A 27,847-nucleotide genomic window follows, 5' to 3' on the forward strand; every position below is an offset into this window, starting at 1 on the left:
ACCTTCTCATTCTCTCATCCATACATACATCATCAATCATTGCCTTCCATTCATTCAGTTCACCACCCACCCTTCTAATCACTTGCCATGCATACCCATGGATCATGTTGTGCCTAAAGAGGGTATTGGCTATCACCAACCCCCTCCTGGCACAAACGTCCACTAGAGCACTGTCATTTTCATCCACTTCTGCGGGCACATCCCAATCACCAACTACTCCTTTCACCTTCACATTCCCTGCTTTTCAATTCATATCTCCAATCAAAAACTCTCTCTCATTCCTCTCAAGCTTTTCCATGCATGTTTCCACATTTACCCAGAACTCTTCTTTCATTCTGCTTTCATGATCTTGCACTGGTGCATAAACACACACAATCGCCAACAACTGCATTCGAACTTTCAATCATACCCACACAATCTTTGAACCAAATGATCCATAATCTTTTATATTCTCCTTCCACCTGCTGCACATAACACATACACCCTCTTTTGCCCTCTCATTCTCACCTACTCCCTCACATATACCCCATCCATACTCCTACTCTCTCACATTCACCTTTCCGTTTAGTCTCAGTCAATCCACATATATCTTTTTTTGCAAACTCAAGCATCCAGACAACCTCTCTCTTTTTCACTGCATCATTTGCACCCCTTACATTCCACACTGCTTAAAAAAAAAAAAAAAAGAAGAAGAAAAAGATTCAGTATCAGCCCTACTGCAAATATCTATTTATCTATCTATAGCCCAACGCCCTAATCCCGCACACAGTGGCCACAGACAAAACGCCTCCAAGTCGCTCTGTCACCCACCATTTGACTGCTCTCCCCCCAACTCACTCCCCCCTCCCTCATATACCTCTCAACTGCATCCCTTCACCTCACCCTCAGTCTCCCCCTCCCTCTCCCTCCGTCCACTGCAAATATACTTCTGATATAAAGAGTGGTTAATATAATACATTCCCCTTGTCACTCAGATGGTGAATTCTTGTGTGTTGCAGGGACAGTTCAGTCAGCATTAGCGGTGTCTATCCAACATAATGGTACTGAGACGGAAGCCTCTTAAGCAATGGCACTGATATAACCACGTGGTTCCACTGCCCAGTTGTACAAACATCCCTAACTCCTTTCCTAATCCCCGAAAGGAGAACGAAGGACTGCACGTGATGGTAACTTCATCCTGCAGTTTACCAGATAACTCTCTCGAACAACCATACATGATTTTCTGTTTTTCATAGTCCTTTTTGTGTTTGACATTTTTAAATTTTATATGTTAACTGATTCCATAATTAATAACTAAAATATTCACTCTCAGGGATGCAGTGGAGAGGTATACAAACTGTTGTGAGTTGGAGGGAGGGCAACCTGCTGATTGAGGCAGGGCCGGATTAACCCTGCTCTGGCCTGGTAGGCAATGCAAACGGCAAGCCTGCAATATATAGATCTCTTTTTTCTATTATTTCCAGTGAAATTTTGGCATGACCTATAATGGCCTTTTTTGCTGGCCTGATTTTTTTTTTTTTTTTTTTTAATGCAAGGAAGAAGGAACCAAAGGCCATGAGCCCGCAGTAACAGTTCCCTCAAAGAGAAAAACAAAATACAATAGAGAGCCAAATTCAAGATCCGATCATTTTGAGATGCCTGGACACACTGCGTTTGAAAGACTGGAGATCATACGCAGCAGGAAATACAGACAAAGGGAGACAGTTCCAGAGCTGACCTGTTGCATAAATGAAAGACTGGGAGTAACGGTTAACTCTTGCATTAGAGAGTTGGACAGAAAAGGAATGAGAGTTTGCTGCCAGATGGGTGCTACGCGCCCGTCGTAGAGGTGGAGGAATGCAAGCAGACAGTCCAGAGGAGCAGTGACCATTAAAGTAGCGATAGAAAAGAAATAAAGATGCAACAGTGCGGCGAAGAGACAGAGGTTGAAGGGAGTCAGTAAGAGGAGGAGAGTTAATGAGACGAAAAGCCTTTGACTCCACCCTATTGAGAAGGGCTGTATGTGGGGAGCCTCCCCACACATGAGAGTTGTACTCCACACAGGGGCGGATAAAACCCCTGTATAGAGTCAACAACTGTGCAGGGGTAAAGAAAGAGTGGAGTCGGCTTACCACATCCAATCTCTTGGAAGCAGATTTTACAAGAGATGTAATGTGATCTTTCCAAGATAAGTCCCGAGTAAATGAAACCCCAAGCATGTTCAAGGATGATGCAGGATTAAGCTGAATATTATTAAACATTAATGGGTATACCTGTGAAGATTTTGTCGGGTTGATAGGTGTAAGAACTGAGTCTTAGATGCATTAAAAACAACCATATTATATTTACCCCAGTCAGAGATACGAGCCAAGTCAGACATTAGGTGTGCCATAGCCTCATCCCTTGTTTGTTGAAGCAACTGTTGAGATGGGCATTGCGAGAACCAAATGGAAAGGTGAAGGGTGGAGTCATCAGCGTATGAGTGGATAGGGTTAGATGTACAGCTTAGATCATCATTGATGAATAAAAGGAAGAGAGTTGGTGATAGGACAGAGCCTTGAGGAACACCACTGTTGATAGATCTAGGAGAAGAACGATAGCTGTCTACAACAGCGGCTATAGAACGACCAGAAAGGAAGCTGGCGATGAAGGCACAGATAGAAGGATAGAAACCGTAGGAGGGCAGTTTGGAAATTAAAGATTTATGCCAGACTCGATCGAAAGCCTTTGAGATGTCAAGTGCAATGGCAAAGCTTTGCCAAAGTCCCAAAAGGAGGATGACCAGGAGTCTGAAAGGTAGGTGAGAAGATCGCCAGTGGAGCGTCCCTGACGGAACCCATACTGACGATCGGAAAGAAGGTTGTGATAGGAAAGATGCTTTAAAATTTTTCCATTGAGAATTGACTCGAAAACTTTTGAAATACAGGACGTTAAAGCAATTGGACGATAGTTGGAGGGTTGGGAGTGGTCACCCTTCTTTGGGACTGGCTGAATGAGAGCAAACTTCCAGCAAGAAGGAAAGGTACAAGTTGACAGACAAAGGCAAAAGAGTTTGCCTAGGCAGGGTGTAAACACAGAAGCACAGTTCTTGAGAACAACAGGAGGGACCCCATCAGGCCCATATGCCTTGTTAGTACTGAGGCCAGTGATGGCAGAAAATACATCAACTGAAGAAATTTTAATGTCAGCCATGAGGAAGTCAGAGGGGGGAAGTGATGGAGGAACAGTACCGGAATCGTCTAAGGTGGAATTGGAGGAGAGAGTCTGCGCGAACAGATCTGCTTTACCATCAGAGTAGAAAAGAGGAGGGAAGGATGATGAGGTAAAGTTGTTAGAAAGATTTTTGGCAAGGTGCCAGAAGGAGCGGGAAGAATTCGAGTTGGAGAGTTGAGAGCATTTAGTATGGATGAAATTATTTTTAGTAGAGCGAAGAACAGACTTAGCACGATTTCGGGCAGAAACGTAAAGATGATGTGATTCAGGGGTGGGTTGGCTCCGGTACCTTTTGTAGGCCTTCTCCTTGTTGCGGACAGCATTAGAACAAGCGTGATTAAACCAAGGCCTTCTTGCGTTAGTCAAAGGATATGAGAAAGGAATGTATGCTTCCATGCCCGAGAGAATAACCTCCGTAATGCGCAAGGCACACTCAGATGGCTTCCGGCCACGGAAGCAATAATAGGTGATGGCCCTTATTTGGACACCCAAAGCATATATTTAATCCACTCTGGAAGTCTGGATGGCCTGGTAAGCAGTTGCCTATTTTGCTTATAATGTACCTGGTAATCGAGCCCTGGGCTGAGGACATGATGACATGAGGATGATTTGTCTGTGGTCAACTCCTCTAAGATTAAGGCATCTGGCTTTTGAAAGATATTTAGAGAGATATCAATACACAGGGTAAACATTCATAAAGCTGACTAAGCCATCACAACACAACAGCTGTGTGACTGGTAAAATATATGAACTGCCCTGTATACCAGTAAGGGTATTTATATATCTCACTGATATCTTGCCCTCTCCAATGAACAGTCAGTCTTTATATGGCACTATGTGCATTAGGTTAGGTAATGATATATTGTTCCTAACTGTACCTATACCCCGTCACTCTTTGCAGGATTGTTTGGGATAAGTTAGGTTAGGTTAAAAACTTTTATTCACAATCGTACCAGTATTCTGATAGACTTTTTACAGGACTGTGTGTCATGTTGGGTTAGGTTAAGATCTTTTGTCACCAACTGTACCTGTATCCTGTTGGATTTTCTACAGGATCGAGTGGGTCTGTCAGTCTCCCAGGCACGCGATGACTCAGATCCTTCAGAGGGAATGAGAGAAGCCTGGCTGTGGTCCTGGCAGGGGCTCTGATCACTGCTGCTGCTGCTGCTGCTGCTGCTGCAACTGCTGTCACTATGACTGAGGCTGTTTCTGCTGCTCCCTAGTTCATTTCTGCGGCCATCATCAGCACTACTGGGTAATAAGAAACATAAGCTATAGCACAATTGCTCTCAGCTGATGCAACACAAAGATTATATACATGCTATAGCATGTATAGAAAGAACCCACCTCAGCTCACCCCTGCTTGGGAAAAGTGGTCTAGATGATGATGACGATGACAATGACAATGGTAATGATAATGATAATACAGTAAACCCACGATATAACGAACTAACTGGGGGGAGGGGTGGGTCAATATATCCGGAAGTTCCCTATATACGAGGGGTCGGTATTTCCGAGGGATTACGAAACTATCTATCAATTGCCAGACGCCTCAATCCCGTTTGGGGTGGCCACAAACAAATTGCCTCCAAGTCGCCCAGTCCCTCGCCATTTCACTGCCTTGCTCCCAACTCACACCCCCCTCTCTCATATACCTCTCCACCCCATCCCTCCATCTCATCCTCGGCCTCCCCCTCCCTCTTCCCCCCTCCACCTCACTCACATACACTCTCTTCGTCAGTCTTTCACCCTCCATCCTCTCGACATGGCCAAACCACCTCAGTGTGTTCCTCATAACGCTTCCTATCACATCCACATCCACACCACAACGCTCCTTTATATCCTCATTCGTCAGCCTGTCTCTCCATTTGACTCCACAGGCTCCTCTTAAATAACTCATTTCCACTGCTCTCACTCTTGACTTGTGTCCTTCCAACAACGTCCAAGCTTCACTTCCATACGTTAGAGTTGGTATCACAATACTGTCATGTAGTAACTTTTTCACTTCCATGCTCACTTCCCTGTTTCTTATCACTGCTTTCAAAGAACCAGCAACCTTTCTTCCCTGCTGTACCCTTTCAAGCACTTCACCCTCCAAACCTCCATCCTTACTCATCACACTACCCAAGTACTTAAATGTATTCACATTTTCCAATTCCTCACCATCCAACCTTGCTGTACATTCACTGACTTCACCTCTCTCAAAGACCATCACTTTACTCTTCCCTACATTCACCTTTAGATTCCATTTCTTACACACTCTCCCAAACTCATCCACCAAGCCTTGCAGCTCCCCTTCGTCTTCACTCAACAACACATTATCATCTGCAAACAACAGTACAGGGAGTTTCCAAACACTATCCTCTCTCACCAGGGCCACTCCAACATCCACTACCCTACCTTATACCTCTTTTATTACCCCATCCATGTACAGATTGAACAACCATGAAGACATGACACATCCCTGTTTCAACCCAACTTTCAAAGAGAAAAATTCACTTAGTTCACCATCCACACGCACTGCAGCCTTCGCACCATCGTACATACTCTTCACAGCATTCAACAACTTCCCATCTACTCCATATATTCTTAACACTTTCCACAATCCTTGTCTATCCACCCTGTCATATGCTTTCTCCAAATCCATGAAAGCCGCATACAACTTCTTTCCCTTCTCTAGAAACTTTTCCACTAAAGATCTAAGAATGAATATCTGATCTACACAACCTCTTCCCTTCCTAAAGCCTCCCTGTTCTTCTCCAACTAATTTCCCTGTTCTTTCTCTAATTCTGTCAATAAGTATCCTACCATACACTTTTCCTATTATACTAAGAAGACAAATGCCCCTATGATTACCACACACTTCTTTTTCCCCTTTTCCTTTGTACAAGGGAATAATTATACCTGACTTCCAATCCTCCGGGACTCTACCTTCCTCCCAGGCCAATCTGCACATCTTCCACATCCATTCTACTACTATCTCTCCCCCAGGCTTCAGCATTTAACCACACACTCCATCAATTCCTGGGACTTTCCCCAATTTAACTTTCTTCATTGCTTCCACAACTTCTATCCTACTGATTTCTTCCTGTCTTCTCACCTCCCTCCTTCTCCCAGCCATTCCCCAGCCACTTATACTCGCATTACTTCCATCCTCTATGTTCAACAATTCCTTAAAGTGTTCTCTCCATCTGCTCACTTTTTCTCCCTTCTCCACTAGTAATCTACCATTTTTATCTTTCACTCCCCTGCTAGCTTCACTTCCACCCTCAAACTCAGTTTGCTATATGAGGGGAGTCGTTCAGTCCTATGTGCTCAAACATAACCTAAAGTATTTCTATGAAGTTTTACATGGAGAATTCAATGGTTTATGAAGTTGTACATATAAATACAATACCTATAATAAGAATACAGTATAATGTAGTAATGTTACAGTACACTTACTGCGTGAGGAAGGGATGCTGTTGAAGTACACTTACTGTGCCACGAAGGGATGCTGTTGTCACCGTGGGCTGATTTGCGAACTTCTCCACATTTAGTGACCTTTGTTCACAGAATCCGGGGGAAGTTCAGTTGCGATTTGGCCGTTCATTATATCCGAAATTCGCAATACCAGGGTTCGTTATATTGACAGTTTACTGTATACCATGTATACAGTAATCCCTCCACTATCCGATGTAACAGAACCAAAGGCATGTCTGGAAAGTGGTCCTGTCCGGAAAGTGGATCCCTGGCACCTGGACTGGTACTTAAGGACCCTAACCCAGCCTAACTTTGAAAGCCACCTAAATAACTCCCTACTGGACATGCATAGTACCTATTTAAACCTATTTAAGACCCTATTCACACCAATAATGGACATAAAGCATGAAATAAATTAAAAGGAACCAAAGAATGAGGAATTAGAAAAAACTGTACCTCACCAGGGTACTTACAGCATGTCCGTGGCCGCCTTCTCTAAGGCTTTGGCAGTGGTGAAAATGCTCTTGAAGCAGTGTTGTGCTGCATTTACAGTAATTCTTTGCACTGTGAGTTATAATTGTTTAACACTGCACATTGTTAATTGCACCACGCCAGTTTCAACCGCCAGTTTCAACCACCAGTTTGCACTCCACACTTAATCTTTTGCACACTAAATTCTAATTTAATAACACTGCACAACACCGTAAATTCCCGTGTGGTCTAGTGGTGAGGTTTGCAGCTTATTCAACGTTTATTCACAAAAAACGAGCACGTGCACCATCCATTGCGATAAGCATCTACTCGTGATGGCAGTTAAGCAGTAACAGGTGGTGAGGGAGGAGCAGAGTTGCCAGATCGGAGCTCAGCCACATTACCACACTCCTCAATTTTCATTACCAAATTTTACTTTTCATTACCAAATTCATAAAGCTACCATTTATTCTTCACTAATTATATATTCAAGTGGAAATGAATGTAATCACTCTCCTTATAGTTAACAGCATGTTGATTATTTTCACGCTATGTAGGCTAGTAGATTAATCAGAGACAGCAGACAATCCACCATCTCCATCCTGTGTATCCTCATACACGTGAAAAATCCATTTGGTAATGCATTATTCTGATTCATTACAAGCGAATTTTTCATTATCAAACTGGTCCACATTTGGTAATAAAAAATACCAAATGGCAACCCTGACAGGGGAGGGGGGAGGGGGGAAGAAGGAAGGGTTGAAGGGGCCGTGGTGTAAACAGCTGTTCAGCGCTGCGTGGCAATTTCAAATTACAGGTGGGAAAAATATCGGATTTTGGGGGGATTTTTTCTTTTTTGGCCATTTTTCGGTTCCGAAAGTCCAGGCCCACAATGTCCGGTAAGTGGGGTGTCCGGAAAGTTGGCATCCGGATAGTATAGGGATTACTATATTTAAGCCTGACAGAATACACAGCCACTGCATATAGCAATTGTATTAACATGTTAATAAATGCTATGGTGCACTGCTCTTATCCTAACAAAATTACACAACAGTAGTTAAGTCACATCTGCTCTACCCAGACAAATATTATTTGGTACATAGCTACAGTGTGCTTGCTCTAACCTGACAGACATCCCACACTCATTTCAGCTCAGTTGATGAAAAGCTGATCTAAGAAGCAGTCAGAGACTCAATCATGCTGCTGTCTAGTTCATGTCTGCAGCCTTCAGTGGGTACAAACATAAGTTACGATTGGTTCCTTCTCACCTGATGGAACTGGCCAACTTCCATACTTGAAATATGGAGTAATGGCTGCAGGATATTTAATGGGCCATAGTTAAGAGGTATATACAAATGAATATTTTAGGTAGCTGTCTAATCAGTGTCCCCGCCTGACTGTAAGGTCATGATTGTAGGAAAGTTGTATCTATCTATCTAGGCCTATAACCAGATGCCTTAATCCCTTAAGTGGTGGCTACAAACAAATCATTGCCATGTCTCCTGTCTTTACGATACCTTCACCCCAACTCACACTCCCCTCTCTCATATACCGCTCCAATCCATCCTTACATCTCATCCTCAGTCTCCCCCTACCTCCCCCCCCTCCACTTCACTCACATACACTCTCCTCATTAGTCTCTCTCTCTCCATCCTCTCCACATGGACAAACCACCTCAATTTATTTCTCAAAATGCTTTCTCTCATATCCACATCCACACCACATTGTTCCTTCACTTCCTCATTTGTCAATCTGTCTCTCCATGTAACTGCACATGCTCCTCTCAAATAATTCATTTCCACTGCTCTCACTCTTGACTTGTGTCCTTCCAACAGGGTCCAAGCTTCACTTCCATACATTAGAGTTGGTATCACAATACTGTCATGCAGCAACTTTTTCTTTCGATGTTCGCCTCCCTATTTCTCATCACTGTTTTCAAAGAATCGGAAACCTCTTCTCCCTGTTGTACCCTTTCAAGCACATCACCTTCTAAACTTCCATCATTACTCGTCACACTACCCAAGTACAGTACTTAAATGCATCCACATTCTCCATTTCGTGACCATCCAGCCTCACTGTGCATTCAGTAACTTCAATTCTCTCTAAGACCATAACTTTAATCTTCCTACATTCACCTCTAGATTCCGTTTCTTACACACTCTCCCAAACTCATTCACCAGTTTCCCTTCATCTTCACTTAACACTATAGTATCACCTGCAAATAACAGAACAAGACATATTCAAATGCTGCCAACTTTCATTGGGGCTGCTCCAACATTCACTGCCCTACCTTGTATTTTTTTTCATTCATATACAGATTGAACAACCATAGGGACAGGACACATCCATGTTTCAATTCAACATTCAGATAGAAAAATTCACTCAGTTCACCATCCACATGCACTGCAGCCCTGACACCTGCATACATACTCTTCACGGCATTCAGCAGCTTCCCATTTACAATGCACCCCCACACAGTGCGAACTCACACGGTGCGAATCACGTACAAGGCGAGGTCAACCCAGAAAATGCTTATTTTTATTGAATGTGAAATCTACAAATCAAACTTCCCAACACGCCAACTGGCTATATGATTCCAAGGCAAAAATGGACTTCCCGCCATTGCTTCGAGTGTCGGGCTGGACAATGCGAGTAAGTCACACAAAGGCAGGTGGCTGGCAACGAGCCAGATTCAAAATGGCAGGAGGCTGGCAAGCTATCTGCACACCATCTACTGACTTTCCTGGGTAAACAGACACTTCTCCTCCATACAACAACGAGAACACATGTTGTACCTCACATCCTGTGGTCTGTTTTAGCATCACTGCAGTACCCACCTGTTCATCATGGTCTCAGCTGTCGACTTTGAAGGCTTTGTGGCACCTCCAGGAGACCTCAGCAGTGACAGTGAGAGTGACAACAGGGTGCCCTGCCCCACCCTGCCCTGCGGGGCAAGAGTAGATGCCCAAAGCCTCGGATACCCACCCCCCTCCCTTCTTAACCTGCCCAGAAGTCACTTAAAGGTACATGATGTTCTATTTGTTGTTTTATTTGTTGGTCCAACTGGATGTACTATTAGACAAAGTATTAGCAAGGCAGAATAAGCTGGAAGGGGGCCAGAAGACCAAGCCGTGGGTGGGCTATCCACTATATACCATTTTTCCCATAAGTTCTTTGGTTCACATAATGAGAAATCATAGAATGCGAGAGTTTCTGCCGCCCATAAACTCGCATTGTATGAGGGAGCATTGTACTTCATATACGAGGTGCTAAATAAAAGTTACTGAAATTGACAGCAGGACAGAAACCATTTGTTGTACACTGTATGGATGCTAGGTGACAGTCTATTCACCCTTTGTTTGGCGTTGCGCAGGGTGGACACATTCACTGCATGAGTGTTTTTTTATCATTCTGTTTGGGTTTGCTTGCAAATTTTGTGATCTCAAAAATGGAGGATGTGAAAGAACAACATGTATGCATCAAGTTTTATGCGAAACTTGGCAAGAAGGCAGCAAACACTCATAAAATGTTAAAAAAAACAAGCATTTGGCAACAAAGAAGACAAATGCCCAAATGATTACCACATACTTCTTTTTCCCCTTTTCCTTTGTACATGGGAATAATAATACCTGAATTCCAATCCTCTTGGACTCTACTTTCCTTCCAGACCGACCTGCACATCTTCCATATCCATTCTACTACTATCTCTCCCCTGTGCTTCATTGCTTCACCACAAACCCCAACAATTCCTGGAGCTTTCTCAATTTTGACTTTCTTTATGGCTTCCACTATATCCATCCTTCTGATCCCTTCCTCCCTTCTCATCTCCCTCCTCCTCCCAACCATTCCCCAGCCACTTATAATCACATTATTGTCATTCTCTATGTTTAACAATTCCTTAAAATATTCCTTCATCTGCTCACTTTTTCTCCATTATTCACTAGCAATCTGCCATTTTTACCTTTCACTCCCTTACTAACATCTTTATCACCCTGTCTAACTCTCTTTACCTCCTTCCAGAACATTTCCTTACATTCCCTCCATTTTACACTCAAATTCCTTCCAAACCCCTCACCCACTTTCTTCTTACTAGCCCTTTTACCTCTCTTTTAACTCCACATATAACTCTCTCTTCCATCTCTCAACTTCCTCCATGTCTCTGCATCCCATCTACTCACTATATGCTTTCTTCTTTTGCGCTGCAAGCTCATCTCACCTCGTCATTCCACCATGCTGTTCCTTGCACCCCTTTCGTCTTCTCTTCATCCTGCACCCCACCTCACATGCTGCACAGATTTCTTCTGTGAATACCTTGCACACACCTTTCACCTCCCACATCTACTCCAAATCATATTTACCCAATCACTTCTCCATTTCTCTCTTATATTCTGCCTTTTTTTTCATGTTCTTCAAACTTTCTACCCTCCTTGTATGAACTGCTTCCTCTTGCCCTTCTCTCCTTCTATTTATCCATCACATTTGTGCCTTGACTTTCTCAGAGAATCCACTTCCCCAACCTCTGTAAGCTCTTGCATCAACACATATCTTCTCATTCTCTCATCCACACACACAAATTTAATCATTGCTTTCCAGTCATTCAGTTCACCACCCATCCTTCAGCATGTGTGCCTACGGATCATTTTGTGTCAAAAGAAGGTACTGGCTATCACCCACCCCTTCCCCATACATATGTCCACCAGAGCACTACTATTCTTATCCATCTATCATGCTGAGCTTTTTCCCACCGTTTTAGTATTTTAAACCTCTTTAATAAGACTGTACCTCCAGACAGTAGGCTATGCCCGAATGAAGCATATTTCGCGGCCACAGAGAGTTTCTTTGCAGGCAAATTGGGATCCAACTGGAGAGTTGGTTAACACATTAGATTTATGCAAGGTCTGTTCAGAAAATATCCGACCTTAGGCTCTAAAAAAATAAGTAGCTAACCTGTTGAGCTAGGACACTAATCCCCCACCAAGTACCCCCCTTCTGACTTGACACATGTTGCCCAGCATTCTTTCCACTGCCTGAACATTTTTCAAAGAAGGTTTTCAGCATCTCCTGCAGGTGCTTCTTTGCATTCGTCATGATCTCTTCTCCTATCTCAAATCGGGAATCCTTTAGCGGAGTTCTGTGTTTGGGAAATAAGCAAAAGATGCACAGAGTCAAGTCTGTGAGTAAGGAGCCTACCGGACCTGCAGGATATTGTACTTGGTAAAAAATTCTGGACCAGTTAAGAAGAATGGGCAGGCATGTTGTCACGGTGCTGCTTCCAACTTGCTGCTTTCCAAAGGTTTGGTCTCTTCCGCTGAACTATATCACGAAGATGACAGATAACGTCGAGGTAGTACTGTAATTTCTGCTGACAGTCTGACCTTCTGGTGTGTATTCGTGATGCACAACACCATAGCAATTGACAAAAAACTGCCAACATGCAGGTGCATTTCACCTTGCTGCAGACCTGTCGCGCTTTTTTGGATGAGGCGACCCTGCATGCTTCCACAGGAACGATTGTGCTTTGGTTTCTGGGTCGTACCTGCACATCCAAGTCTCACCTCCAGTGATACAAGTCTTCGGAAAGTCTGGATCGCAATTTGCACACTCCAACATGTCTTGATCAACATTCATTCGAGAGAAGAGATCATGACAAATGCGACGAAGCATCTGCAGAAGATAACAAAAACCAACTTTGAAAAATGTTTCAAGCTGTGGAGAGCATGCTGGGCTACATGTGTCAAGGCAGACTGGGCCTACTTTGAGGGTGATTAGTGTCCAAGCTCAATAAGTCAGCTATATATTTTCTCAGAGGCAAAAGTAAGATATTTTCTGAACAGACTTTGTATGATGGGCTATTGATCTACGAGTGCATGGGATCCGAATGCAGGGAACCCAAGGTTAACACGTAACTCACACACACACAGAGGGGTCATGGTACAGTACATCGGTGCCACTGAGTATAGATGTCACTCTCCACCATACATAAAAAGCATACAGGTAGAATTTAAAAATCTTGGAGAGTATATCAATGGTACTGTGGGAGAGGAAAACCATATGCTGTTTAGGAGAAATGAGCAGACGTGTATCCAGTACTGGTGAATAAGAAAGAAGAGGAAGAGGAGTGACTGAGAGGGTAAAGGAAGGATGTACAGTATTGTACTGATAAAGCAGACTGGAAGTGGTAGTGATAAGGCATCCCATGTTAGGAGTTTTCAAATAGCAAGTGAGGGAACGAAAATGAAGGTAAGACTATAATAATGCTCATGATATTATGATGGATGATAATGATGATGATGATGAAAATCACAACTTGTAAATCAGTGAACTGAGGGGAATGCATTCCCTAAAGAACCTACAATAAATGTTACAGCTGACAGTGAAACTGGTAGGGATGTAGTTCGATGTGACTGGCATGGCAGTGTTGCTGGTGGGGTGTCTACCTATACACAAACATATACACATATAAACATACAGACAACAGAGAGAGAGAGACAGAAAAAGAGAGAAAGATACACAGACAGAAGAAAATGATACAGTGCCAGATAACAAAATGTAACCTAACCAAACCTATGCCAGCCAACCTGTAATGACTGTTAGAGCTGAGCGTGAGAGCAGCAGGGTCATGGTGTGGTGTGGGTGGTGTGGAGGTGTTGCTGGAGGGGGTGTCTGGTGGGGGCAGTGGGTGACGGTGATGGTGGTCCTCAGGCACTGGGGGCAAACTCTTCTGGGATGACATACGCGACAGGCTTCTTTCACCATTACCGACCACCGTCATCTGGTCACAAAAAAATAAAGATGGTAAGGTCACGTCCCTGTTAGCAATTTGCAGGTAGTGGTATTGCTGGTAAAATGTGGTTAGCTGTCTGCCAAGTCACCATGCTATAAAAAAATAAAATAAAATAAAAATATTAAAAAATATTCTTAATATAATGCTCTACCTGTATATGAAAAACATTATAAAGGCCTAAATTCCATTTGGCCACTTAGCAAAAGTCATCCTTTTTACTCCTAAACTTAAAAAAAAAAAAAAAAAAAAAAAAAAAAAAAAAAAAAATTAAACACCTTGCTAACACAATTTAATGTTATAACAATATACCCTCCCCACACATGTCAGGTCTCCATATTATAATAATACAACACATTGCATGATGGATGGGTGGATAGACATATAGACAGATAAATTGATAGACAGATAGCTAGCTAGATAGATAGATAGATAGATAGATAGATAGATAGTGTAACAGACAGGAGCACCAGTCAAGGTGTGGGAATGGGAAATGTGTCAGCGAGAGTCGACTGAAGGAAATGTGTTTGCGATTTCAGTGGGAAAGGAAATGTGTCCACATTTCTGTAAGGAATACCACACATACACTATGTCACCGGAAATGCTACATACACACAGACACACACAAGATTCTAGAACAATCCCACATGTAGAGTACCCGTGACACTAGCCCTCGTAGAGTAGAATGGAAGAGTTAGAGGGTCAGAAAGAGGCTGACACATTTCCCATTCCCACACCTTGACTGGTGCTCCTATCTATTACACTATCTATCTATCTATCTATCTATCTATCTATCCATCATGCTATGAGTTGTATTATTATAATATGATGTCCTGACACACACACACACACACACAAAACACTAACAACACAACACTGCTCACATGGCAAACACAAAAATGCAAATGCAATACATACACAACACACAAATCACACACTAGAACAGTACATACCCACCTAGAATGATGTCATGCTTTGTTCATACTGGGCTACCCTTGTATTTATCAAGTCACATAATATTAAGTAGTCACACTTTTACTTACTGTACTACCCTAGAAGACAAAACAGCACATAAATGAGACACCATACAACTCTATAACACTCTTCCACTTTTTAAATGTTTTCCCAGATTATGACTACTCCATCTTGGTATAAGGATAATTAAGGTGGAGGAAAATTAGATTTGGACATTTTCTGCATGTGGTAGGTGGGAGAGCTCACCATCCACACACTCTCAATGTAATGCTGCTCTCGGGTATCTGCCCTTTCCTCTCCTCCATCCTTCTTTCCTTCCATCCTCTTCTGTCTTTCTTTCCTTCTTTCTTTCCTTGTCCTTCTGCCTATGGGTGACTTTACTCTCCCTCTTCTGTCTTTCTTTCCTTCATTCTTTCCTCTTCCTTCTGCCTGTGGGTGACTCTACACTGAGTGACAAGCCAAATGGTTTCACTATGCTGGGTGGTAAGCATACAACCAAATTTTGGCACCTGGTGGTTTAGTGGGTAATTACGGCACTCCAATCAGACTGAGCCGATTAGGCTTTATATCTGAGGGATGGTTGGGGTTTATTCTTATCATAATGCCACTAAGGGATGAGTGAGGCTGGTCACTCTCATCTCAAATATCAGGACAAACTTGCCTAGCCCCAGGCTCCTACATCCCTCATGGGGGCACATAGGAGTGGATGATGAATGAATGAATGAAATGGGTAATTTCTGTGTGTGTGTGTGTGTGTGTTTTATATGCTAGGTGCACACTTTAACCCTTTAACCGCGGATGTCATTCCAGAATGACATCGACAAAACTGGACCAAACCGCGGGTGTCATTCTGGAATGTTCGTGAATATTTTGAACACCGCGCGTTTTTCCTGTGCGCAAATTGTCTCACGCAAGAGTAGCTGTCGAGCTCTTTCACGCCAGCCATCCCACACCTCTCTCCTCCCACTCCGAGGGGGGCTCCCCCCACCCCTGCCCTGACACGCATCAGTCAGTATCTGTCCAGCTCTGTGCGTGATAATGGCGCTCCGTCCCGAGTCATCGTCGCTCGCTTCCTCCTCGGAAATTATTAGTGCTAGTGTGCCTTCGACCTCTACACCGAGGAAGGGACTGCCGACGGCAAGGCAGAAGGGGCTGAGCACCCCAGAAATTAGGACAGAGCTGGACAAAACTGTAAGTACAACTCTGGATTGTGGCAGTGAGAGTGATACACTTACAGCAAGTAGTAGTGACGATTTTGCAGTGATTGGTGGTGAACCGTTTAGCATTGACAGTGACTGTGATGAAAGTGAACATGTTGTTTCCCCCCCACCGCCCCCAACTTACTCTGGGAAAGGGAAGGCGCCTATGGGGAAAATTGGTGTTGCACGTGGGAAGGGAGTGAAGCGCAGACTTACGTCTCCTACACCAGGCCCTAGCAAGCATTTCCCACCACTTTCCCGTTCCCCTAGCCCTATTGCCCTCACATCTTCTTCATCTTCTGCCGTGCCCTCTCCTCAGTCTACATCATCTGAGGAATATGAATTCCCAGAGCCTGCACAGCGAGAGAAGGCAGGCCATGCAGGCCGTGCAGGCAGGGTAAGCAGGGCAGGCCGGCCTAGAACAAAGGGGATGTGTGGCAGTAGGAGGGCAAAGCTGGGTGATAAGTGAGGTGATAAGCAGGGAAGAAAGGGTTGGATTTCACCACACACCAGGTCAGTAACTCCCCCGCCTGCCCCCTGCCCAGCTCCCTCACCCTCGCCACCCCCCCACTCACCCCCCTCCCGCTCACCTCCTGCCTCACCTCCTGCCTCACCCATTGCCTCCACCTCAGCTCCTTCTCACGGGGAAAAGAGTGCAATCCGACCTGCCACTTCCACTGAACCACACACCGGGAAAGTGGATGCATTTGTTTGGTCTGACGGTGCAGATTTTCAGCCACACAATCCACCGTTTGATATGACAAATGCTGGAATACAGCCTGCCTTCCCATGCAACGAAGGAGATGATTTTGTTGACTACTTCCTGGCCTTCATGGATGACGAAATCGTGCAGCATGTCAGCGATGAGACCAATAGGTATGTAGCTCAGTGTGCAACAGAAGGGCTGGGACCAATTGGCTCACCAAAGCAAGTGTCGTGGTTGCCTGTCGGGATCAGAGAGCTGTATGTGTTCTTTGCTCTCATGTTCTTGATGCCCCATATCAAGAGACATGAGTTGGAGGTAGCTGAATCGGCAGAGAGGCGGCCTGCGGTCCTAATGGACCCAGGATCGAATCCCGGCTGGGGCAGGGAAGAGTTTAAGGATTTGAATTTCCTAAAAGCAGACTTGCCTGATCTACCAGATGACCCGCCGACATGTCGTAAAATACCCCCGTTAATACCAATACACCAATCCTGTATGAGACAGCCCTAGCATGTATTCAATATGGATGGTGGGTGTTAGCGCTGAAGTGGTGACTTGAGGAGGTGTAGGAGGACTACTGGGCCTTGGGATAGGTCACTGCCTCCGAGAAATAGGCCATGAAGCCTTTGCCCAGAGTCGGACAAAAAAAAAAAAAAAAAAAAAAAAAAAAAAAAACTTCTATCCCAACATTCGGGAAGTACATGTCACAAGATCGGTTCTGACAGCTGCTAGGATACCTGCACTTCGCTGACAATGGAAACCCGTCCCAAACTGACCCTTTGTGGAAAGTGAGGGATTTTCTCAACAGGATTAGGGATCGATTTATGCGATTTTTCCGTCCTATGCAAAAAGTCGTCATAGATGAATCCCTGGTATTGTTCAGAGGACGTCTCAAATTCATGCAGTACGTCCCCAGCAAACGCCACCGCTTTGGGATAAAGTTCTTTGTGCTGTGTGACTGTGAGACAGGGTATATCTTTGATTTCGTGATCTACTCTGCAAGTACAATGGACGTGGACAGGAAAGACCCCCTTGGCTTCTCTGGCTCCATAGTAAAAGTGCTGATGGAGAGGTATTTTGGTGGGAATCATGTGCTGTACACAGACAATTATTACACAGCACTGAAACTCGCCAAATACCTGGCTGAACACGGCATTGGCACTGTGGGCACTGTATGGAGCCATAGGAAAGAGTAATCAAGTTTCCCAGAAGCATCATCCTCATCCAAGGAAGATGTGCACCTGAAGAAGTCAGACACGCTTCTGGCGATCAGGTGGCACGACAAGAAGGTCGTGAATATGCTCAGCACCATCCACAAGGGGGAATTGCAGAGAACTGGGAAGGTCAGCTACAGGACGGGAGAGCCAATCATGAAGCCCGATGCCATCACTGACTACAATATCAACATGAGACTTGTTGATAAGTCTGACATGATGATTGGCGAAACAGACTGTCTCAGGAGAAACACCCGATGGTACAGGAAGGCTTGCCTCCACATGCTCAATATGTCCATGCTCAACGCCTTCCTCCTCTACAAGACACAAGTCGGGGGCATAAGGCAACCATCCCTGAGACAGTTCTCCAAGACTGTCGTGCAGCAGCTGCTTGCACGATTTGGTCAGGTGACGGCATTGGTCCCGAGGCGAAACTCTGACACACAACCTGACCGTCTTGAGTGCCGCAATTACATGAACTGGCACCAACTTGTGAAACTGCCTCTTACCGCAGGCGGCAGGTTGTCACAGGGCCGCTGCAGAGTGTGTCATAACACCACACGGAGGCCTCGGACGAGAAAAATGAGCAAACACCAGTGCCAGGAATGCCAAGTCGCTCTCTGTGTGACTCCGTGCTTTGCCGAGTACCACTCTCTGAGTAAATACTGACAGTGACAGTGATATACAGTGATGCAACAGTGACGTGCTTTACCAATAATTGTATAATGGATAATGTAGTAATAAGGGATACTTTGCCTAAAAAATAATGTAAATATTGGCCAGTATAATAAGTGATATTGTAATAAGAGAATCTGCGGCACTGCTGTGATTCTGTGATGTGACAGTGACGTGCTTTACCAATAACTGTATAATATAGTAAGAAGAGATATTTTACCTAGAAAATTATGTAAATATGGCCGGTATATAAGTGATATGGTAATAAGAAAATCTGCGGCACTTGTGTAATTCTGTGATGCGACAGTGATGCAATATAGTAATAAGTGCAGTGTAAATAAAATGTATATTGCCCAGATTATATGTTAAATAGTAATAAAAGTTAGAAATAATGAAAACATCGCCGCTAACCAAACGTCAGTGAGCGTGTGATGCCGCAGTGAAGTGCGGGCAATTACAGTGCCTTTTACCTACCTCAGTGAACACAGAGTTGGTGTTTATCGTATGTGCAGTGTTCATATATGTTTATAGTACTATTATCAGAGAGTGGTTGGCATTTGGTACTGGTGTGTGGGGCATAAAATAGTGATTTTACACCCCTCACTTCTAACGGCACTGCCCGTCCTGTGAAAGTAAACAAAGTCATGAAACCTACATCAATGCAAAGCTGAAGGTTAGTACTTTCTAATGGTACCTTATTTTTTTCTCTAGCTTTATTCTGTGCAGAGTTATTAAGGTTTAATGGTTTGTTTACATTTGGCTGAAACCCCTGCGGGAGAGGCCAGTCGGGGCAAAACAATGCCCGCGGTTAAAGGGTTAATCAGCTGTGTGACTGTGCATCATTAATATGCTATAATATCATCTGTGAATCAATAAGGGAGTGGCTGTCCCCACACAGGAAGCTGCACCCTATCATCGTGGACCTGGGTTCTTCTGCCACATGCCCAGCTTGTAGATTAGGTGGAGACAGGTGCCATGAGGCACTTTGCCAGTGTTCATCTCCATAACATAGGCTTTGAGCCAGTGGTGGGTTATTCACCCAACATCTTAGGATACAAGGTTGCTGCATCATCTAGGTTACCACAGTTACCATCCTTAGGTGTTACCCTACCTACCACAAAGGTAGACAAGGTGAGACAAGTGATATCAGCTGCCCTCACCAGGATTTGAATCCTGGTGCTAATGGGCTGGTTGTTTTGCAGTCAGTGATGTTAACTGCTCAGGCCCCATGGTTTTGTAGATTAAACCCACACAACACAACACACACACAGGAGCACTGTACAGCACACTCCATTTTAAGACACAGACAAAACATAAACAGTGTAGGGAATCAATGGGACAACCCCATAAGGGCAGTTGTTTACTTGCAGTCGATGAGTCTGCTTGATCAGACAGACCAGGGTGGAACATCACCAAAATTATTAATCAAAATAATATTCCATAGTTTGGGGGTTCCTATGTAAACATAAATGTATAAGCTGTGGGTAAAGGTGTGGTGAGTTAAGCTCAGTACTCCCCTATTTATTATTTGTAATCAGCTATGTGTGCACTGTGATCATCAACTGTGTAAGTGTGCCAGGATTAAGCTAATATCATCACTAAATTATGAATGTGAATGATTTTCTTGTGGTAGGTGGGGGCACTCACCATCCACTCACTCGATACAGTGTTGCTCTTAGGTGACTGCCCTTTCCTCTCTTCCTTCTTTCTTTCCATCCTTCGTCTTCTTTCTTTCTTTCCTTCATTATTTCCTCTTGCATCTCTCTATTGATGACTCTACACCATGTGACAAGCCAAATGGTTTCCTGTAAACCAGGAAACCATTTGCTACACTGGGTGGTAAACATACAGTAAAACCTCGAGATAACGGACTTCAATAGACTGGAATTCGCTTTTATCAGACTCAAGGAGCTACTGAACTAAATTCCTATGTATTGGAAAAAGTCCGATAAAGCCAGAAGCAGCCCGGACTGCCTGACCACTTCAGCTATGTTCACCACAATAAGATAAATAAAAGACACGTTTATCAATGCACAGTACAGTACAGTATTATTATATACATTATACCAACTGATTAATAAAGTGAAGTTATAACACAGTACAGTACCACAATGGTAGTCAAAACAGTTTAAAAACCATTCATGCAATCCGGACTGATGTCTGATATATCGGAAAAAGTCTGGATTAGCTGGGGGAAGTCCGGATGTTGCTTTTATCAGAATTTCACATTTTTTGGAATGGTTTGGGCCCCAATTAGTCCATTATAGTGAGGTCTTACTGTATAACCAAATTATGGCGCCTGGTGGTTAGTGGGTAGTTAAGGTGCTTCAATCAGGTTGAACCTGGGTAGGTTTGTATCCGGGGGCTGGTTGAGGTTTAATGCCCACGTAATGCCACTTGGGGATGAGTGAGGCTGGTCACTACCATCTTAAATGTCAAGATCAACTTGCCCAGCCCCAGGCTCATACGATCCTCATGGGGCAACACAGGATTGGATGATGGACGGATGAATAGAATTATTTTAATAGCTTGGGAGTCTCAAAATGCACAAAATAAGAATAAAGTTAAAGAAGAGGAACCCTGTCTGACCTCCTTATATATAGTATTCCCATGCACCCCATGTCATAACACTGGGCTAACTTCCTCATGAGCCTGGGGTGCAACTAACATTATTACTACTTGTTAAAGCTCCTGGACATCACTACTACATAAATACTTCCCTACCTGGTCTTCATCAGCAGAGAAGAAGGCTTCTGACTGGGTCTCGCTGCCAATAGATATTGTCCTCTGAACACTGGCCAACAAACTCTGCTGACTGGAGAGTGACTGGCGGGAATTTGACTCTCGCATCCCACTGACTGACAGCCTGTGGCCACTGGCGGCATGAAGAGGCAGCTCTGTCTGCAGGGAGAGGCTGGAGGGCATCTTACTCTGACGGCTGGAGCTGACGTTATCGACAGAGCGGCGGAGATCTGACAGGCTGCCAGGAGTTGACAGGCCCTCGCTCCCCCCCGGGACACCCAGAACTTTATCCTTGCTGCTGCCGGGCAATGTGGCTGAGTCGGTGGTGCCGCCAGACCCACGACTCTCCACCTCTGTCATGTGCAGGCTGGAGTCATGGCTGGTTACTGAAACTTCACGGTGGAAGCTGTGGCGTGGGTTTAGACGGTCAGTGCCATGGGTGTCAGAGGTGGTTAAAGTAGAGCTGGTCTTAACTGCATGTGTGTCAGCTGGGGTGGCCGGAGAGGCACTCTTGACATAGCCAGAGCTGAGGGCACAGTGGTCCTTGCTGGTACTGGTGTGGGGGTTGTACAGGGAGTGGCACAAAGCTGCATATGCATCTAATGTGAACACCAGCTGGTTAGACTGTAAGATGCTCTGACCATACCCGACACCTTCATCAGCCTGGTTTACTCTGAAATAATAACAAAAATTTAATTATCATTTCATGACGACAACAACTCAAACACTATACCCAAGCTAATGCCGGATGATATTCTGCTGAATGAGTGCAGGAGTCTGAGAGTTTCAATACTGATACCATAACACCGTTTTCAGGTGAGTTTACTCTGAAATCTATGAACAATTAATTTCTATACTGACATATGGCCCACAGGATGGCTTGGATGATGTAGGAAAAGACAGATTCTGGGACGACTTGATACATGAAGTAAGTGGTGTAGGGGATGATGTGATTGTAGTTTTGGGAGGGGACTTAAATGGTCATATGGGTGAAGCAGCTCAAGGATATAAGGGGGTACATGAGGAATGTGCATATGGTAAGAGGAACGTACAAGGGGAAAGGATACTTGAGTCTGAGGAGGCTATGACCATGTCTGTGTGCAATGCACATTTTAGGAAGAGAGAAAGTAGGTTAGTTACATACAAATCTGGGGAAAACCGTAGTCAGATAGACTATTTCCAGGTCAGGAGGGCTGATAGGAGGTTGGTGAAGGATGTCAAAGTTGTACAGAGTGAAGAGTAGAGTGAAGTGTATGTGCAGCAACAGCAGCAACACAAATTTCTTATATGTGACATGGTGCTTAACCCTTTCACACTGGGTGGCACGTCGTTGTGCCACTAAGGAAATGTGTGTAGCCATAAAGTCGCACATATACAGTAAGTGTTCTGGGCTTTTTTATATTTGCACGCCAGTACTGGGGACCCAGTTGTGGTTTGTGTACTAGGAGGTAGCAATACTGAGGTGTTGCCATCACAGGAGGCCTATTTTATTGTCTATTATTTTCATCACTTACCAGAAGTATGTCAAAGCGTGCGGTACAAGCTGTTTCTGCTGCCGCAAAAGCCTACCTGGATCTGATGGAAGCAATGTCTGATGATTCAGATATGTTGTCAGATGAAAGTAAGAGTGAAAATGAAGGTGCTATTATATCATCACCATCATCATCCGGACCTCTTTTCCCACCCTAGGGCAGGATGAGGAGTAGCATCATGCAGACAACCTAAGTTTGCCCAGTACAACAGGCCACCCTTCCATTCACTCATCCTTCAAGCCCTATGGAATCCTGTCTCCATCAGACAGACCAAAAAAATTTCATCACAGGTTTTGACAGATCACGACACAGGTAATTATTTTTTTTCTACTGTTAGACATCATTTTCCTCAGAAAATTATGGTCTATTTTTTGGTGTGGAATATTTTATAAAAAGATTCTCTTCATATATCTCAAAACCCCCATGTGTGGGGCATCCAGCCAAAAAAAAAAAGAAAAAAAAAGATGCCTTCAAGGTGGAAGGGTTAAGGAGCAGGTGGTGAAGAGGAGGACTTATGCACCTCGGAGGCAAATATCCAAGTTGAAAAACCAAGCAGTAACAGATGCTTCTATAGCATGATAAGAAGAGTGGTGGCAGAACAGGGAGCTAGTGACAGAAGTCTTAATGAATAGTACAGTACAGAGCTCTAAAGAACATTCTCCTGAGAGGTACTAATTCAGCGTGTGGATGGATAAGGGGAGCCCCAAGACATAAAGTAACATGGTGGTGGGATGAGGGTGTAGAACAGTGGTTCTTAATCTTTTTGCTGTTGTTACCCCTTGCCCCAGCATGATTGTCTGTTACTACGCCATCCACTTACAATGGAAGAAAGAGTAGAAAAACACATTAGTACTGGTAAAGTGTTTTACAAACGATTATACAAGCTACAGAAAAGTCATAATATGGTTTTCAGTTACTGTACTATACACTGTCTTCAGTAGAACATATATTTGGTAAGACTACTGGTGTGATGGGTGAAAAAGCTGTTTTTTTAATCAGTTTTCCTATGCATGGCTCTGTTAGAGTCCATATGCACGGCATGTCATGGTCAATCAGCATCCTGTTTTGGGTCTTTATTTTATTTTTTCTTTTAATCAACATTATGGTAGGTGGGGACGCTCACCATCCACTCACTCAATGTAGTGCTGCTCTCAGGTGTCTGCCTTTTCCTCTCCAACATCCTACTTTCCTGCCATCCTCTTCTGTCTTTCTTTCCTTCATTCTTTCCTTGTCCTTCTGCCTACGGGTGACTTTACACTTCCTCTTCTGTTTTCTCTTTTCTTCATTCTTTCCTCTTCCTTCTGCCTGTGGGTGACTCTACACTGAGTGACAAGCCAAATGGTTTCCTGGACACCAGGAAACCATGTACTATGCTGGGTGGTAACCACATAACCAAATTTTGGTACCTGGTGGTTTAGTGGGTAATTAAGGCGCTCCAATCGGATTGAGCTGGTGAAGGTTTATATCCAAGGGATGGTTGGGGTTTATTGCTCACGTAATGCCACCTAGGGATAAGTGAGGCTGGTCTCTCTCATCTTAAATGTCATGACCATCTTGCCTAGCCCCAGGCTCCTACACTTTTAACCCTTTGAGATTTTTGGCCCTCCGACGATTGTCTCTGTGCCAGATTCAGCCAGGTGAACATAGATCGAGCTGTTGCGCAGCAATATTTGTACTTAATTGGCCTCTGTACACTAACTTTTTATGGTAGACTAATGAATGTGGTACCGTTCTAAAGTTGAATAGTTGCTCTTTATCACAGTATGGTTGAAAAGGTAAATACGATAGCTAAAAGGCCAATAGGATGAGTAGAAGTTAGCCAAAAAGGAAAAATTGCACAACCTTCTGTAGAAAAATATTTGTAAAAAAAAAAAAAAAAAGTATTAGAGTTACATGAAATCTGACAGCATCATGTCAGTCTTCAGTAAATTCCCTTTCTACTAATATACAGGTTATGGCAATTTATGTTAGTTTTCACAGAGAAAAGTGAAAGCTCCCACAGTCACACTGGCAAATATCAAGGCTGGTAATACCGATACTATTCATGGCAAAAACCTATTTATTATTCATATCTATCTGATGTACTCATCACTGTAAAAACAAATAGTTGGAAAAGGATAAACAGGATAGTGTATGTGGAACAAGACCAGATAGGAGATGGAAAACATACCATTCAAAAAAAATATATTGTTTTGTATGACTCAAATTCGAGTCATCAGAATTTCAACGATTGGATTTATGATGACGCAAAATCGCATCATCGGAATCTCAAAGGGTTAATCAGGCAACACAGGATTACATGATGAATGAATGAATATACAGATACTGCCAGACTCCTATATTACCTTCAATGCTACTAATACAGTATTCCTATCCCTAAAAGTATTGGAATTCTCGATGTTTTACTTATCCATGCCCTTGTTAAAACTGCTGCAAAGAAACATGGATTGTTGTACAGAGTCCGTAACTTCTTCACTGAAGAGCAGTTAGTTATAATTTAAAAGTCACGTGAGTTCTCAGCTGGAATATTGCTCACCCTTGTGGAATGGATGTGGAGAGGTTGCACTAAAACAACTGGGCAAAATTTAGAACAAAGTTGTTAGAATTATTAATAACCCTACTATTAGAAATGAACTACCTCCCCTACAGGTAAGATGGAATGTTGCCTCCCTTGCATTATTTTAATGGTACTTTTAAGGTAAATGCTCAGACGAAGTTGCATTCATTGTGCCACCACTCCACACCTTCCCCCGCACTACACGGGCATCTGATAGCACTCATGACTGGACTGTCACACTGGCATATTAGAGAACTTCTGCCTATCAGAATTCTTTTACTCAAGGAACAGCATCTCTTTGAAATTAGCTTCTCCAGAGTGGTTTCCCCCCAGACTTCATCCTACAGTTGTTCAAGTCGAACTGTTACAGAGACTGTATTTTATGAATGATGGACACCTGTAATCTGGTGTATGGATTATTCTTTTTATTCTTTTGTTTTGCCTCCCTCTGTTTTATCGTAAAAAAATAAAAAAAGTGAAGGAAGGACTAATGTCATATTCACTGTGTGACAGATTCTGGAAAAATATAAGGGAATGTAATGACACATGTAATTTGCTTTTGTTGATTTAGAGAAGGCCTTTTACAGAGTCCCTAGGGAGGTGGTGAAATGGGCAATGAGAAAGATTGGGATCAAAGAGTGGCTGGATAGAGTGGTTATGGCTTGGCCATTTATGCAAATGATCACATCCAGGTGAGAATGAATGGAGATTAGAGTGACGTTGCGCTGTTGGCACAGGTGATTGTGTGCAGTGCAGTCTTCCATAATGTGCTTGACAGTATGGGGTGCTGTGTTGCATCCTGAACAGGCATCAGCGATGGAGTCATCCAGCCTCTTCTGATAACTCAAGAGAGCTGGATGATGCACACATCTCAGCCTGGCCTGGTGGACCCTGTCCTCAGGAGGGAAGTAGGATTCAGAGGGAAGGATATCACAGGCCATGCATGCAGCTTTGTATTGTCTTTGAGTGACTGAATGGAGTAGCAAGTGATGAAGCATGGATATGCTTCTGGATGCTGGTTTGTGGCAGGCACAGGGGGAGAGATGACAGTATGTGAGTATGATATTGTGTGCTGGGTGTTGCTTTGATGTTCCGCAACTGTGTGTGAATGTGCTGCCATGTAGTGTAGTGGATGGTGTGGGTTTGTGGAGGATGCAACTAGAATTTGTGTGCCTCTCATGTCTAGATGAACCTTGACTTTAAGGACATTGGTTTCTTGGTGTAGGTGGTCTGTGGGTGTAGTAGCTTTCCAGCCTGTGATTATTTTTAGAGCCTTGTTTTGCATGGTCTGTAGAGTGTTGTGTGTTGCACTAATGCTAGAAGCCCTAGCAGGGCTTGCATTATTCATCACTGAATGTACATGCTGTTTGTATACTGTGATGGTGGTTTCTTTGCTGTATCCAAATGCTGTATGGGCAAGTGAACTTAGGGCACTAAGTCTTGCTGTTAATTTATTTTAATGTCTGTGATCTATCTATCTATCTATTGCCAGACACCTTAATCCCGTAAGGGGTGGCCACAAACAAATCGCCTCCATGTCGCCCTGTCCCCATCCATTTCATTGCCCTGCTCCCAGCTCAAACACCCCTCTCTCATACACCTCTCCATTCCACCCCTCCATCTCATCCTTGGCCTCCCCCTCCCTCTCCCCCCCTCCACCTCACTCACATACACTCTCCTTGTTAGTCTCTCACTCTCCATCCTCTCCATATGGCCAAACCACCACAGTGTGTTTCTCCTGATGCTTCCTATCACATCCACATCCACACCACAATGCTCCTTCACATCCTCACTTGTCAGTCAGTCTCTCCTTGTGACTCCACATGCTCCTCTCAAATAACTCATTTCCACTGCTCTCACTCTCAACATCTGTCCCTCAAACAAGGTCCAAGCTTCACTTCCATATGTTAGAGTTGGTATCATCATATTGTCAAGTAGTAGCTTTTTCACCTCCATGCTCACTTTCCTGTTTCTTATCACTGCTTCCTTGGAACCAGCAACCTTTCTTCCCTGCTGTACCCTTTCAAGCACTTCACCCTCTAAACTTCCATCCTTACTCATCACACTGTGCAACTACTTAAACGCATTCACATTTTCCATTTCCTCCTCATCCAACCTTACTGTACATTCACTGACTTCACTTCTCTTAAAGACCATAATTTTACTCTTCCCTACATTCACCTTTAGATTCCGTTTCTTACACACACTCCCAAACTCATCTGCCAAGCCTTGCAGCTCCCCTTCACCTTCACTTAACAACACAGTATCATCTTCAAACAACAGCACATGGAGTTTCCAAACACTGCCCTCTCTCACTAGGGCCCCTCAAACATCCACTGCCCTA

The 27,847-nt window shown here is 43.9% G+C and overlaps 1 protein-coding gene across 1 annotated transcript in view; it reads right to left on the reverse strand.

Moving 5' to 3' along the window:
• The window catches only part of tweek (transmembrane protein KIAA1109 homolog tweek), an 839,779-nt gene that overhangs the window by 681,919 nt on the left and 130,013 nt on the right, over positions 1-27,847 (reverse strand). Inside the window, 4 exon segments of the mRNA XM_080283669.1 lie at positions 4,221-4,440; positions 13,704-13,897; position 21,252; positions 21,389-22,087. Coding sequence (XP_080139795.1) covers positions 4,221-4,440; positions 13,704-13,897; position 21,252; positions 21,389-22,087 — 1,114 coding nt within the window.

This window comes from Coenobita brevimanus, chromosome 98, assembly GCF_032717465.1.
Source record: "Coenobita brevimanus isolate Jiangsu-jjx chromosome 98, ASM3271746v2, whole genome shotgun sequence".
NCBI lineage: Eukaryota > Metazoa > Arthropoda > Malacostraca > Decapoda > Coenobitidae > Coenobita > Coenobita brevimanus.